We start from the raw sequence: 15,507 nt of genomic DNA on the forward strand, positions 1-15,507 counted from the left end.
AAAGCCACTTGGACATGCCTATAATTTACGTATTAAAAGAAAAAGTGTCTAGATTCATAGAATATTTCTTATAGGCTTAATTAGTATTTTGGTCCCTTAAAGAAATTTTTGGTTTTACATTGGTCCCTTAAAGAATAAAAGTTCCGCTTTGGTCCCTTAAAGACATCACGGTTTGCTATTGTAGTCCTTTCCGTTACTTTTTGAGAAAAAAACGTTAAATTGTGAATAGGTGGCATGAGACTATCTAAAGTGAACCAATATACATAGTGGTCCATCATAGACTTCAATAAAATTTTAAATTTTAACCATTGGATCATTTTATTGAAATCTAAACCAATGAATCTTGTAAAGTCTATGTAATCTAATAGTAAACCACCAACACCTAACTTTTACCCATTTTCTTCATCTTCATCCTTATTCATCTTCATAAAGATAAACCCAAAAAATTTAAAATTAAAACTAAAAATTTTTCCTAATCATCTCAGAGGAAACTAAATCTAAATTTTCAATCTAAGATAAATCAACTGCTTCCTACAGCCGCAAGATTGGTCTGGGCAATAACCAAAACAAAATTAATCAAAAAAATCATGAATTGCTGCATCAAAATAAAGTCCAAAAATTACATACTTTCCCAAAACATAGAGAAGAAAAAATTAACAACTATAATAAAAATGAATTTTTTTTGGTTAAGTAGAACAAAATGCGATCGAAATCGTCTTGTTGCAAATCCATGGAGTCACTTTCCTCGATCGAAATCGTTTTTGAGTGATGTTTGAAGATCTGGGTGTGTTGGAAGATTTGGGTATGTTTGAAGATATGCAAAATTTTGATTTCTTTTTTTAATTTTTTTTTTGTGTCGAATGTTTGAAGATTTGGGTGTGTTGGATGATTCTGATTTTTTTTGTTTTCTATTAAAGATTTGATTTATTTTTTCATTTATGAGTTTCTGGGCTAATTCTTAATGGGTTTGTTGCTGAATTTTCAACTCATTATGATCATGGTGCTAGTCACATTAACCCTATAAAAGCTCTTGATCCTTGCTGCGTGTTTGTTGTTTATGGGTTAAATCTTAATGTTGTTGTTGCTGTGTGTGTTGTTTCTGGGTTGAAGAAGATGAACAGAAACATTAGTTGGTGATGGTGGTGCACAGTTAGATCCGATGTACTTGCAAAATCTAATGGTTTATTTTTCTTCAAAAAGATCTAATGGTTAAGATTAAAAAATATATTGAGGTATATGGTGAACCACCTATAATGTTGGTCCACCTAATACATTTGGGGTTGATAAACTAACGGAAGGGACCAATGTGGCAAACGATTATATCTTTAAGGGACCAAACCAGACCTTTTTTTCTTTAAGGGACCATTATGAAACCTAAAATGTCTTTAAGGGACCATTTTATTAATTAAGCCTTTCTTATAAGTGTAAGGTTAAATGATAGCTATCAGGGACATTATCGGAGTGTGCATTTCACATTTCTTTATATTTAAATGTGTGAGAATTTAGCTATTAGGCTACTTGACCGAATAATAAAATTATGTATCTAGTTCATAATATGGTCTAGATACATAAAACATTATATGAATTTAAAAAAAAAAATATTTTCTTATAATAAAGATCGAAGGTAGTAGTTTTTTTTATTCTTTTTAGGCATAGAGACTAGGGGCGATTATCAGCCGTGTTTGGTTGGTTTTGAGCTAAAAATTATTAAATTGGTAAAAATTGCAACTCTTAATTTGAACTCAATTCTGACTGTCTACATTTTTTGTTTATGCCGGTGTCGAGTCATATAGGTAACGACTAAAATATGTCGGTTTTAAATAGAATAGATTGAAACTTTGTTGCTATATCTAAAATTTTATCGATCCATAAATTAAACACCTTGTACACTAGACGACAACAAATAGAAGAACTAAATGAACAACAAAGCGGATGAGATGCAATTACTTTGCTTGAACTTTGTAGATTTAAAGACAATAATAGATCAACTAGATGAAAAGTGGAAATTAAAATAGACCTGAAATATTAGATTAAATATATTTTACATCTTCTTCAACACATTTTTCTCATCTACCAAAGTTGAGAAAAAAAAGTAAGAGAGAGAGAGAGAGTCGAAATCGAACAAAAAATTTGCATCTTAATTGTTGTTTGATCAATTTTGGTTATCAAGATATAAATTTTTTAGAGACCCACACCCGTCTATAGGTGGTAGCTGAAAAGCTAGCTGATTGAAATTAAAGTGTTTGGTAAAATTAGCTTTTTAAATGATTGATAAATATAAAAAGACACATTTATATGTAGTGGGTAGTTTTTGTTTTAGTGGGTAGTTTTTTATTTTATAAAAAATAATTAAATTAAATTAAAGGTTAAAAATGAAAAAACTATAAAAAGTTATAAGCTATAAGCTCAAACGGTACTTGAAATAGCATCTCAAGATACACATTGACTTAATTAACAATAGAGACTAAAATTGAATACGATATAATTTTTTAGGAATGAAAGTCAAGAATTAATTATTCATAGTATAGAAACTTCAGAAATTAATTTCAATTTCAATTTTTTTAGTTAAACAATATAAAAATAAAAATATAATAATAAAACAATATAATTTTCCATTAAAACATAAAAATATAAAGATTTGATAATAAAGTTAAACAATATTAGTTAAACAAATCTCAATTAAATTCATATATCACATTTATAATTTTCAAACTATGATTTTAAATAAATTAAATATTTAAAATAAATTATAGTTAAAAATGTTTATAAATATAATTTTTAGAAATTAAACATAAATGTATTTTGGTGTCATTTTATAATTATCAACCACTTGAAAAGGTAATTTTACCAAACACTTGAATTTAAATCAACTACCTTTTCAGCTATCAGCTAGCTTATCAGATCAGCTAGCTTATAGCTTAATTTTATCAAACAGGCCCTGTAGCGTATTTTGATATGTTATTTCAAGTAGTGTATAAGTTTATAGTTTTTAACATTTTATTCCATATTTACACTTATTATTTTTATTTTTTAAAATTATAATAAGGCTTAACTACACATTTGGTCCCTTACGTTTATTTTAGGTTTCAATTTGGTCTTATACGTTTAAAAAGTATCAATTTGACCCCTTACGTTTATTTTAGGTTTCAAGTTAGTCATTTCCGTTAGTTTTGTCACTAACACCACAATACACATGTCAGTGTGTCCAAGTGCCACGTGTCTGTCCACACATGCAAATTGGCTGCCACATGTGACAAAATTGTTCTGATAAGCTAGCTGATAGTTGAAAAGCTAGTTGATTTAAATTGAAGTGTTTGGTAAAATTAGTTTTTCAAGTGACTGATAAATATAAAATGACATCAAAGTACATTTATGTTTAATTTTTGAAAATTATATTTATAAACATTTTTAACTATAATTTATTTTAAATATTTAATTTATTTAAAATCATATTTTGAAAATTATAAATGTGATATATGAATTTAATTGAGATTTGTTTCACTAATATTGTTTAACTTTATTATCAAATCTTTATATTTTTATGTTTTAATGGAAAATTATATCGTTTTATTATTATATATATATATTTTTAAAAGACGCCATAAGCACACTTGTGAAAAAAAAATTATGTGCAAGAAATTCTTAAATGGAGTTATTTCAGACGCCATCCACAAAGTGTATGTGAGTTTCAATGACTTGTTATATCATCCGTCTAAAAAAAATTATGTGCAAGAAATTCTTAAATGGAGTACAAATATAATCAAAATTAAGTAATAATTAAATTTAAAATATCTCATTTTATAGAGACTAACGACACATTTAACATTTTTTAAAAATAAACACGTTTATGGTAAAAAGTTAAAAAATATATAAATATAAACACATTTAACCCTTTATTTTAATTTATTAAATGATCACTTTTTGGTTAACAAAAAATATATTCAGTGGATGCCAGCGAGAGGCATCATATCATCCATGGAAATAGGGGTGCTCGCAGTTCGGTTTAGATCGGTTTTTAGGCAAAAATTCATCCGATCCAAAAATAAATTCATTTGCGGTTTGGTTCGGTTTTCGATGACAAAAAAAAAATCCGATCCAATCCGATCCAATATTATGCGGTTTAATTTGGATCGGTTTTTGGATATCCAAATTATAAATTATAATTTTTTTAATAAATATTATAAAAAACGCTACAAAATAATAGTTTGACATTTTTGACAAAATAAATATTAAGTTTGATGTAAAATATAACATATAATATATTGAAAATTAATATTTTGGAATGACAATTACCAATTATATTCGAAACATATAAAAAGTAAAAAAAAAAAATAGATTAAATTAAACTAACATATAGTATTATCAAAATTTAAAATAGATTAAATTAAACTAACATATAGTATTAACAAAATTTAAAATGAAAAAAAAAGATTAATGCAATATATATATTTATACTAATAAAAAGATAAATAAATATTAAAATATATGTATATGGTTTGGTTCGGTTTGGATCGGTTTTAAGAATTCAATCCGAAATTCGATCTGATCCAGCGGTTTTGACAAAAGAACATCCAAACACATCCAAAAAACTTCCGTTTTTTGCTGTTTTCGATTTTTTTGGATCGGTTTTCGGTTTTTATTTGGATTGGTTTGGATTTGAGCACCCCTACATGGAAAGAAAGATTGAGATTCGGTGTGAATGTGTCTATGTAAAATCAATAAGCCTCACATCATCCAACAATCCAAAATATTTATCCATCATGATCTATCATAGACCACTTGCCTTCATGGTCCATAAGAGAGCCGCCCTAAAATTAGGTAACTTTGAATTGTAATTTTCGAAATATCAATTTTTTTTTTAAAATTGAATATTTCGAAATGTAAGTTCCACAACCAGGTAAATTCTAATATGAATAACATTATAAAGAATACGAATTTTATAAAATTCACCGTTGAATTGAAAGTTTATATCATATAGATCATTTATAGAAAAATTTAGAAAAATTAAAAATAATTTAATATGTTATTAAGACACATCAAGATTAACGATTTATTAAATAACGTAAATCATGATGGGTCTCAATAACATATCAAATGATTTTAAAAAAATTTTAAAAAATTTATGGATAATCTATACGATATAAACTTTCAATACAACAGTGAATTTCGTAAAATTCATATTCGGTAGATCACTTGTTCACGATGGACCACTTGTAAAGGTGGTCCACCGTAGCATTAGCCTCCAAAACTAATTACGGGTAATTTGGTCCGAACGTGAGAGGTGCCGGGAAAAGCAATTTTCAAAATAATTTAAGCCGCTATCAAAATAAATGTTCGTTCATCTTCTCTGGCAGTAGAGGAGGCACCACTGCTACTCTACTCCGTCCCTATTCTATTCACTCACCTTCCACCTTTACTCAGGTTCTCTCTCTCTCTCTGGAAAATCAATGGTCTTTCATTGTCAATTTTTCAATTTCTTCAAACTTGAATACCTTTTAGTAATAGTACTATAAAAACAATTTAAATTAACTTATTTTTGAGCTTATGAAAAATAAATTATACAAATAAATAAGTTTTTAATTTAGTTCATAAGTTCTCAATAACGAAAATTGTATTTAATACAAAAGCTTATTTATTTGTATAAGTTAGTTTTATATAAGCTCAAAAATAAGTTAATCCAAATGGTCTGGGCCTTGAAATTGAGTTAATAGGTATTTGTAAAATCTCCGACTCTAACTATGTGTTTAGTTCTACCATAACAAAAATTGATTTTGTAAAACTCATTGGAGTTAAAAGTGAGTTTAAGTAATTTTGGATAAGTTGACATGAAAGTGAGTTTAATCCAAACATTTGTGTTATCAAAAGTTTGTATTTTTTATAGATTTGTTGAGAGGATGATTATTTAACAGTATAAATTTTTTTAGAGAAGCTGAGGATTGTTAATAAGTTGTAAGGAAGAAAATGCTTTGAATTTATGTTTTATGCAAATTTCAAACCTTCATTGTTGTTGTCCTTGATTGGAAGACCTTGAGTGGATAAAGATTTATGGTCTCCATTTAGGGTTGATATTGTGAAGAATTGCGGTCAAATGAGATTGATGCGGCCTTGCATATGAATACATGATATGCAGAGACATTAAAAACTTTGATGTGTGAAGCTTTTTTAAATTACTGTGTTCATAACCAAGATAGGAATGAATTACCTAATACTGTTTGTAAAGTGATGAGTTATTAAGGGTCAGTTTACTTACGGTAATTCATGTTTCCATTTTCAATGATAAAATAAACATTATGTGATTCTTGAATTGTGGACAGTTTTCAATATTTATATTATTGGATGTGATAAAATGCTTGGTGTTCTTAGATGCCACGAACACACCTCAATGCTTGATCAGTGGATAGCACCTCAACAGATTAAGATGGTTGAGACTTGAGAAGTCTGGTTTTGGTTACCTACGATTACTTCATGCTATGAGTCTCACCAATGCGCTGATAGCAGCTTTGGTTGAGCGGTGGAGGAGAGAAACAAATACTTTTCATTTAACTGTTGGAGAATTGACAATAACACTGGCAGATGTAGCATTGTTATTTGGATTGGCTATTGATGGAGAACCTGTGATAGGACCAATAAGTGCGCCAAGCGTAGCTTGTGAAAAACTACTAGGGAGAGTACCGGAGGACTTGAACGGTGGAATGGTGAAGCTTAATTGGTTGAAAGAATTCTTTTGAGTGTCCTGAAGATGCATCGCTAGATGAAATTGAGCGCTGCACTCGTGCTTACCTTCTATACCTAGTAGGAAGTACGATATTTTCTACAACAACCCGGAACAAAGTCCCTGTTATGTACCTTTCTTTGTTTGAGAACTTTGACAAGGCTGGGAAGTTTTCTTGGGGTGCAGGAGCATTGGCTTTTTTGTATCGAGCACTCGACAATGCTTCCCTTAAATCTCAAAGAACCGTTAGTGGCTGTTTAACTCTTAGTGCAGGTAAAAAAATTACTTCCCTTTACTCTCTTGTTTAATCTGATAGTTTCAATATGACTGACTAAATAATAGTTTTCTTGTAGTGTTGGAGTTATTCCTGCGTCTATGTTGGACAGCCGAAATGTAATCAAGATCCTGACAGTAATTGCTTTCCCTTTGTGCTTAAATGGAAAGGGAAAAGTAGTTGTCGGACGAAATGTAATGTAGTGTCATATAGAAATGCTTTGGATTCTCTTAATCCTTCTGATGTAAGTGTTAACAATGTGGCCTATTCGATGAATTAACCTATAGGTAGAAGAAGTTAATAAATCTGCTTAGTGTCAATACGCAGGTCCAGTGGCTTTGGCTTCCTTACAAGGATATGGACTATGCATATATACCGGACTATATAAAAACTAGTTTGGTTTTAAGGGCATCCAGGACTATGCTTTTGTGTTTTAACAAGGCAGAAGGCACCTTTCCGGTCATTGTTTAAGACAATTTTGAATGCATCAAACCATCCCAAATGATGTGGAACGGTGGGAGAGGAGTGTCGTATAGTGGATCATGGGGCAGACTTGATGGGAAAAAAGGACACGGCTCTGAAAGAATCGTGAGAGCGTTGGTTTCGTATTGTTGAACGTGGCAACATTCTAGATGACAATGAGTACATGCAGTGGTACCAGAAGATTACTCAAAAATATATCAGGAGAGTTACATCATCTGTAGAATCAGAGTATCAGAGAACAGTATGTCTTTACTTATTTTATCGTTTCTTTCTCTTGAATATGTTATGAAATACATGACTGCTGCATAATATTAAAGGTTACTGCTATGAGGGAAATTGCGAACCTCGCTGATATATTCTCAACAGAAGGGTTGGATTCTTATAATAGAGGGTTAATTGATGAAGTGAAAAATATTGCACATAAGTGTTTAACTGAACAATTTGAAGAAATACCTAAGGAGAAAGTGAGTAAGAAGGGTAGTCGGAAACGTAAGCAAAAGGATCATCAGAGTAATGAGTATGAATAGCAGCAGATTAGAGCACTAACCGAAGCTAATCCTGACTTTTTTTCGTCAAGTAGCCTAGTTACTAGAAAATCCACCTTAAAGGTAAATAAGTGAAGTGTCCCGGGTTCGAACCCGGGCTCCTGCACATATAGTGCGATGTCCCTACCAATTGAGCTAAGCTCACGGGGACAAGCTAATCCCGATTTTTCCCTTGATAGTTATGATTTAAAGTTGGTAAAGGACGTAAGGTACATAATCAAAGGTTCGACACCTCTAGAAGAACATATCCTATAGAACAGGTTGGCAAATTTATCAACAGCTGAAAAAAACTTTTGGATGCAGATAAAGCTCCATTTGATCTTCTTTTTATAGGCGTTTATTGGAAGTGTTCTTTATTCTTTTCCATGTTATTGATGCATGTTAATCAATTAGTCATTACATAGTGTCACATTGATGATATTTCAAGATACTATAAGGAAGAATAATCAGAAACAATATTAAAAAGAAAAGATACTTGAAGAACTCAATATGAACTTTTACTATATGAAATCAATCAAGTATTCCACTACTACTTTCTGCTTATAACTTTCCATTTAATTGTGCTTTCTTCATGCTCCAAGCATTCAAGCTTGTGATCTTTACACCAGCAGTTCCATTATTGAAAGCATAAAGTAATGCTTTATCATTGATGGCCAATGTGGGATAAACTCTGGCTGTGATGGATGCTCTCCCTTCTCCTCCAAAACTCTCTACCACAGAGTGATCAATCTGTGAAATGCAGAAACTCATTTATTATAAGGCCAAAGGGTAAATATATATGATGAATGCAAAAATAATCTAGGAAATTGTCTTATTGATATGTTTTCTCTCAAAAAATAATTTGAACCCCTAACTTTCATAATATCACTTTTGGCCCTCTAACTTTAGCCCCTTCTACAAAAGACTAACCCCCACTGATTTTGACCAAGTCAATGTACACATGAAAAGTGACTTACATGTCACGTCAGTAGGTCAACGCACACGTGGACAATAACTCACATGGGCATGTGAGTCACTGTCCACATGTGCGTTGACTTGGTTAAAATCAATGGGGACGAACCTTATGCTAAAGGGGCTAAAGTTAGGAGGCCAACCTTTTGCGAAAGGGATAAAGTTAGGGGTCAAAATTGCAAGTTTGTGAAAGTTAGGAGGCTAAGAGTGCAATTTAACCGATAACTAATTTTTAAACTTAATTTTTTTTTTCAAAAGAAATATATTTGTGAATAGTCTGCACATAAACATAATTAGAATATCAAAAATGATTTTTAAAAAATCTAAAACAAACAACACTTATTTGCATCATTGTCATGTAAAAACAAACTTCTTAACATGATAAATACATGATTTTGAAATTCACTAATTTTTTTTTTTGGTACATGAAATTCATTAATTAATATATTTCTAAAATTATTGATAGAAGTTGATTATTATGTTTCAATAAAGTCCATGCACGTGCTGATGAAAAAAAGAAGCTTTCTGCATCATCATAATATTAAGGAAAATACTAAGATATCATTTTATGACTTCATAACTTGCAACTTTGTTCCATGTTGATGGAACTTTTGTGGACCACACTACAATCCACAAAATTGACATTTATGTTTGAAGAAAAATGGAGCATATTTAGGGGGAAAGCTTGTGCATGTTAACTATAATCAATATGAACTTACCAAACTTCTCAATGACAGCTTCACATTCAGAACATCCACATCAATAAAAGTTCCATAAGTGGTCAGATCATTATCTTTATTCAAAGAAGACCTGTTAATTAAAGATGCATTTTTATAAGATAGACTTGGAACTCAATTTTGAATATAGTATAAGTTTAGATTATGAAAGATAAATAATATCTCCACACATAAATTTGAGAGAGAAAAAATGGACAACAATTTAACTTGTTAATCTCGTTCAAATATGTGGTAAATTATGTTAAATGGATGACTAATAATTATATATGAGTGTCGGTGTGTCAGTGTCACAACTCATTAATCATGCATTGAACGTAACTTACCAAGATTTTGTACTTTATTAACCATGAATATTTTCATATATACATGATATCTATTTAATCATATTTTGTGTTAAAATAATACAATCCTTATGAAAATAACTAGGGGACAAGGACAAACCTGCTTTGGTCACTACAAAAGAGGACCAAAGGTTTTTGTTGGTGTTTGAATATTCTAAAAAACACTGATGTGAACTCTTTCAATCCCTTTGAAGCAAAAACAAGAAGACCAAAAGGTCCCAATCCATTTTTCCTTGATGAACTTTGGCTACATAAAATTTGAGGGTCTGTCCACTTGTCCAAAACTTCAGCATCTCTGATGTTATTCACTTCAAATGAAATTTCAACATCAGCCTGCATAAGATAAATGATTAATGTAAGTTATTTTCGGATAAACAGCTTAATTAAAAGCCTATCATATAAGTGTTTATGTATAAGCTATTTTTATAACAAAGATAAAATAAAGTCAAAATGTTTTCATACTATCTATATATAGTGCCCATTTAGATTGACTTATTTTTGAGCTTTTGAAAAATAGCTTATACAAATAAATAAACTTTTATGTTAATTTATAAGTTTTAATAACAAAAATTGTATTTTCATAAGCTGTTTTATCTTAAACTATCTTGATAAGCTTATAATAATACATAAAAATTTATTTATTTGCATAAACTATTTCATCTAATCTCAAAAATAATTCAATCTAAACAATCAGCACTATATATTGCCTTATTAATTAATTTACTCTTTTAAGTATATGACTATATTATTGGAGGATGATATTGAGATACAGAATCTGATAATCTTTAATATAAAAAGCACTAAATATATCATAATATAAAATTAAAAACTACATTTTATTAAACTAATTAAGCAGAAAGTTACAGCTCAATATTAGACTTAGAAATGTTGTTTTTCAAACTATGCACAGAAATAAATGCTAGTACATTTTTTATCACAAGATATATGTAGTAATATATTAGTACTGTACTATATAGTTGCAACTTGCAATATTATTATTATTAATCAATTCATGGAGTTATTCACTTATTTTAGTAGTTAACAAGGAAGCATAAGTTACCTGTGCTGCTGTGATACCATTAATTTGCAACAGTTCACCTCCCTTGAGAAATTTGGTGGGCAAGTTAACATGATTTAGTCGTTGCTTCTCAAGTTCCACAACTGGCCATTGTACCAACTGTTTTCCTGACTTGTGCAACCATATTGCCCTTGGAATTGTCTACAAAACAAATACATGTTCATTATTGCTCAAATTTTACCCTAACATGCATTTTTTCATAAATGTTTTTCTTAGCATTGAACTAAATTATTTCAAGTCAACTTTATTTTTATATAAAAATTGTGGATCCTATTCTCATGCCATGATCTTAGCTGGCTCATGATATATTAATCCATATATTTCATTATTGTCATAAAAAACCATGCCCAATAAAATAAACTAATGTAACTTCTTATCAAGTCAAATAGTCAAGACTATATTATATTTTTGATCCAACTCTTATCTTGATTTTATTTTTTATTTTTTTTAAAAACCTAAATTAGCCCATTCAAATTGGCACCAGAGATAATCAAACCTGAGACTTTAAGAAGAAGCATACTCTGAGATCCCAAGTCATACCACCAGATCAACCCAAGTGGGTTTAACAAAATTAAAAAACCCAAGTTGATTTTATAAAAATGAAAAAACCAATAAAAAATAAATAAATAAACAAAATTAAAACAAAAACTCACATGGATTCCAGACCATCCTTTCTTGATATCATCAGCAACACTTGAAGATTCATTAACCCAACCAAGCAAAATCCTTCTATTCTTCCCATAATCAAAGAAAGTTTTTGAAGCATAATATTTTCCATAATCATATCTCAAAACATGTTCACTACTAACCTCCTCAAACCCATGATCAGGGGTAAATTTGTCTTTTCCTTCATTATAACTCCCAATTAAATAATAATCATGTTTTTTATCATCTAAACTAACCTTCAAAACATGTCTAACATCATCATTATTTAATGATGTGTCAACACCAAATTTACCAATTTTCAAAACTGGAAAAAAATCAGGACACTCCCACATTCCAGTACCCTTAGCTGAATGTAAAGGGTGTTTTGATTTATTCCAATTAATAAAATCTTTACTCTTATATAAAATTGCAACTCCTCTAGTATTTCTTTTGCTACCAACAAGTATTCTCCAATGTCCATCTTTTCCTAACCAACCAGTAGTAGGGTCCCTAAATGAACTTGCATTAATTTTATTTTCAATAGTTGGTTCCATTAATGGATTTTTTGGTGACTTAATCCATTCCCTAAGAAAAGGGTCATTTAAATTTTTAGGGTATGCTATATTTTGTACTTGGTGATTAAATTTATTAATTCCAGTGTACAAAATAGCTGGTTTGTTACCATGTAATATTGTGGCTGATCCTGACCAACAACCATTTACATCCGACGGTTGAGATGGAAAGATGGCTGGATCTAGTGGGGTCCAGTTAACTAGATCAGTTGAAATTGAATGTGCCCACACAATATTTCCCCAAACTGCACCTTTTGGGTTGTATTGATAGAATAGATGATAGAGTCCTTTGTAAATCAATGGTCCTACAAAAAGTTACATATATAAAGAGTTAGACAATATTTCATTTTTTGGGAAAAATGCAATGACATGGAAAATGACAAACTATCAACTTCTAAATACCTTATACTATCATTATATTCAAATTTTATTGGTCCACTTCATTTTTTATTTTTTTATTAAGAATATATAGTTTAATCTCTTCTTTGAATGGAAATTTGTTGTACATGTTGTTATTGTAGTCATTGACTTTTTTTATTGTTGAAATGTCATTTTTCTATTGATTTAGTAAGTGATTTGCATATAGCCATAACTTGGTTAATTAAATAGATCCTGTATATTTTTATTTCATTTTGGTCCTACTACTATATATAATATGTAGGTTATATGTGGCAAGCTATGATTTCTACAGCTTTGCAATTGCCGTTTTTTATATTACTTTTCAACTTTCAACCTTTTGATTTTTGACTAAATTCTATGCAAATTATTTGTGAAATTAATTAATTAAACATATTGTTAAATTATTTTTCAAAAATGTTTAGACACAAACTGTATGAATTAATAGACACAATTGACACGTCAAAAAAACTAGTAAAAGTTTGAAAAGAATTCAATAGTTAGAAGTAAATCTCATGTGTTGGTGTCGTGTTAAATATCAGAAATATCTTCGATCAGAGTGTTAATTCTATATAGGACATAACAAACATGTATGATGATAATAATATTATAGGAAACTATATATACATAAAAATGTATATTATTATTATTATAAGAAAAATGAACTAACCATTAGGATCTGCAAATCCACATATCCATTTGAGCATAACATGTCAAATGACAAAAACAATGAAGCAAAAGAAAAATATGTTAGAGATGTAAAATATTTCACCAAAAATATAAAAAAATAAAGTAAAAGAATGAATTTAAGAGAGTATACAATGTTTAAATAACATTAATTACCATTGATCCAATTCTTGGGAGGTTGGAAATGATAAGCAGTTCTGTAAGGTTGATCTGTTGAATCATCAGAAGATTGAAGGTTTCTATAAACATGGTGAGTAGCTTCAATAGGAAGAATATCATTGACAAAAATGAAAGTGAAGAGAGGCAATAACCAAATAGTAGAGAATATATTCATATTGAAATGTGGAGAAAATTACAAGGCTATGTTTTCTATTTATATAGAGAATTGAAAACTGTTGTGCTGGCTATGGTTTGAAACATGTGAGTAATGGAAAAGGATATGTATGTTTGTCAATGTGTATATATCCCATGAATATTTTTCAATATATAGAGATATATATTATCCGTAAGTCCTATAATTTAGTTGTTAAATGTTGAAATTGTCAAGTTAGATATTTATGGTGTTTCATGTTTAAAAAAAAATATATTTTTGGTGTTTCGAGTTCGAATCTATTATTTTTATATTTTATACGCGAGTTTGATATAATATATATAGATATTTTTTATTTTTAACTGCTAAATTTTTCTCATATACTATTAGAATTTTGAGTGAAATTCATTGGTCAAGTGAAGCAACCACGAAAGTATGTAGTCTTATTTGTCAAACCTAGGTAAGAAGCAATATTTAATTTTATTTCAATCCATGTTGAAAGATACCTCCAGAGAGTAAGTTAATTTGCCATCATTTTTAATGGATATTTTTAAGGTGGATATTTTGGACCTATTAGAATTATACATCTAAGCAGTAATGTAGATATCTAAATAAGATATATATTAAAAAATTCACCTACTTTTAACAGGCCCAGCCTAGACACATGTGCAACATGTGTTGTGGCATCGGGCCTCCTAAAAAATGAGGGCCTCAATTTTTTTAAGAGTAGTAATATTAATAAATTAAGGGTGCAAAAGTTAATATATTATATAGCAAATTGCAAAAGTCCAATTGTCAGGCTCATAACCTCTTTTATGGAGTTGTAGTTATAATAAATTAGAAAGTGCAAAATTTAATGCATTACTTAATTGACGAATTTCCTTCAAAAAAATGTTCCAAAAATGACTCGTTTTAAGTAATTAGAAAATATTTTTTTGTTACTGTTTAGATTATGACTCTTTTTACGTTAAAAAAATTGAGTCTTATTTATTAAAGTGTCACTTTTTATATTTGCATATGGCCTTCAAAAACTCAGGGTAGGCCCTGACTTTTAATATATGTACCTCAAAAAAAAATATTTAAAGATGGATCTTGCAATTTTTTTTTTTTTTGAACCAAACAAGCATGAATCTTGCAATTTTTAATCAAACAAATTTAATGCATTTCATTAACTATTAAATGTTCAATATAATCTCAAATCTATGGAAGCTAACCCAAGAATTGGTCACCCTAGCAAGAGTATGAGCAACCGAATTCGTTTACCTCCTAACAAACTTATCTTCAAAGTTTAGAAAAGATAACATAAAAATAACAATGTCATGAACAATTGAAAAAAACTCAGAATTGCCTCTACGCTTTTATGTGAATAGCGTCAATCAACATCTTCGAATCACTTTCACTCGATCTAGTCCTCTATGTCTAGCTTCTTTCATAGCTAAAAGTAATGCTCATGCTTCACCCTCTAAAGTTGAAATCACAGACTGCTGTCATTGCATCATACCAGCCATAAACTAACTATTACTATCACGAAAACACAATTCCAACGAGGTTTTCCTAGAGCCGGTAACCAAGCAACATCAACTTTGGTAGTTTTTTTTCCAGTAAAACTAGTTATAAAAAATAAGTAAAAAGACTCTAATCCTGAAGCTAGATCTTATACTTGAAAGACTTGTTTCTTACGGTATTTAAGGGTCTCCTCCTATATTTGCGATTGGAGAACATGTAAGGCACACCATCCTAAAGCCGCCGGCTGTTACAACACAAATTTAATACTCC

General features: G+C 29.7%; 1 protein-coding gene and 1 long non-coding RNA gene across 2 annotated transcripts; one reads left to right on the top strand and one right to left on the bottom strand.

Annotated features, from left to right (window-relative positions):
- Positions 1-6,416: 6,416 nt before the first annotated feature.
- On the top strand, positions 6,417-8,185 carry LOC123885744. Its single transcript, XR_006801238.1, has 3 exons — positions 6,417-6,985; positions 7,066-7,230; positions 7,314-8,185. It is a non-coding gene; the product is annotated as an uncharacterized LOC123885744 (long non-coding RNA).
- A 110-nt stretch (positions 8,186-8,295) lies between these two features.
- Positions 8,296-13,825, bottom strand: LOC123885743 (beta-fructofuranosidase, cell wall isozyme-like). The gene is made up of 7 exons (XM_045935056.1): positions 13,578-13,825; positions 13,405-13,413; positions 11,775-12,643; positions 11,104-11,262; positions 10,144-10,376; positions 9,685-9,775; positions 8,296-8,743 (listed from the first exon to the last, which is right to left on the bottom strand). Exons 1-7 carry the CDS (start codon positions 13,753-13,755, stop codon positions 8,555-8,557), a joined length of 1,728 nt encoding a protein of 575 aa, XP_045791012.1. The 5' UTR covers positions 13,756-13,825; the 3' UTR covers positions 8,296-8,554.
- Positions 13,826-15,507: the final 1,682 nt, after the last annotated feature.

This window comes from Trifolium pratense, linkage group LG5, assembly GCF_020283565.1.
Source record: "Trifolium pratense cultivar HEN17-A07 linkage group LG5, ARS_RC_1.1, whole genome shotgun sequence".
Lineage (NCBI taxonomy): Eukaryota > Viridiplantae > Streptophyta > Magnoliopsida > Fabales > Fabaceae > Trifolium > Trifolium pratense.

What these genes read in the sequence shown, in the direction of transcription:
- LOC123885743 (XM_045935056.1), bottom strand. Translation starts at nt 13,755, where the DNA reads ATGAATATATTCTCTACTATTTGGTTATTGCCTCTCTTCACTTTCATT. An exon ending in TTTTGTAGTGACCAAAGCAG is followed by an intron (nt 9,776 to 10,143) that starts GTTTGTCCTTGT and finishes TTTAATTAACAG; the next exon opens with GTCTTCTTTGAATAAAGATA. An exon ending in AGCTGTCATTGAGAAGTTTG is followed by an intron (nt 8,744 to 9,684) that starts GTAAGTTCATAT and finishes TGCATTTCACAG; the next exon opens with ATTGATCACTCTGTGGTAGA.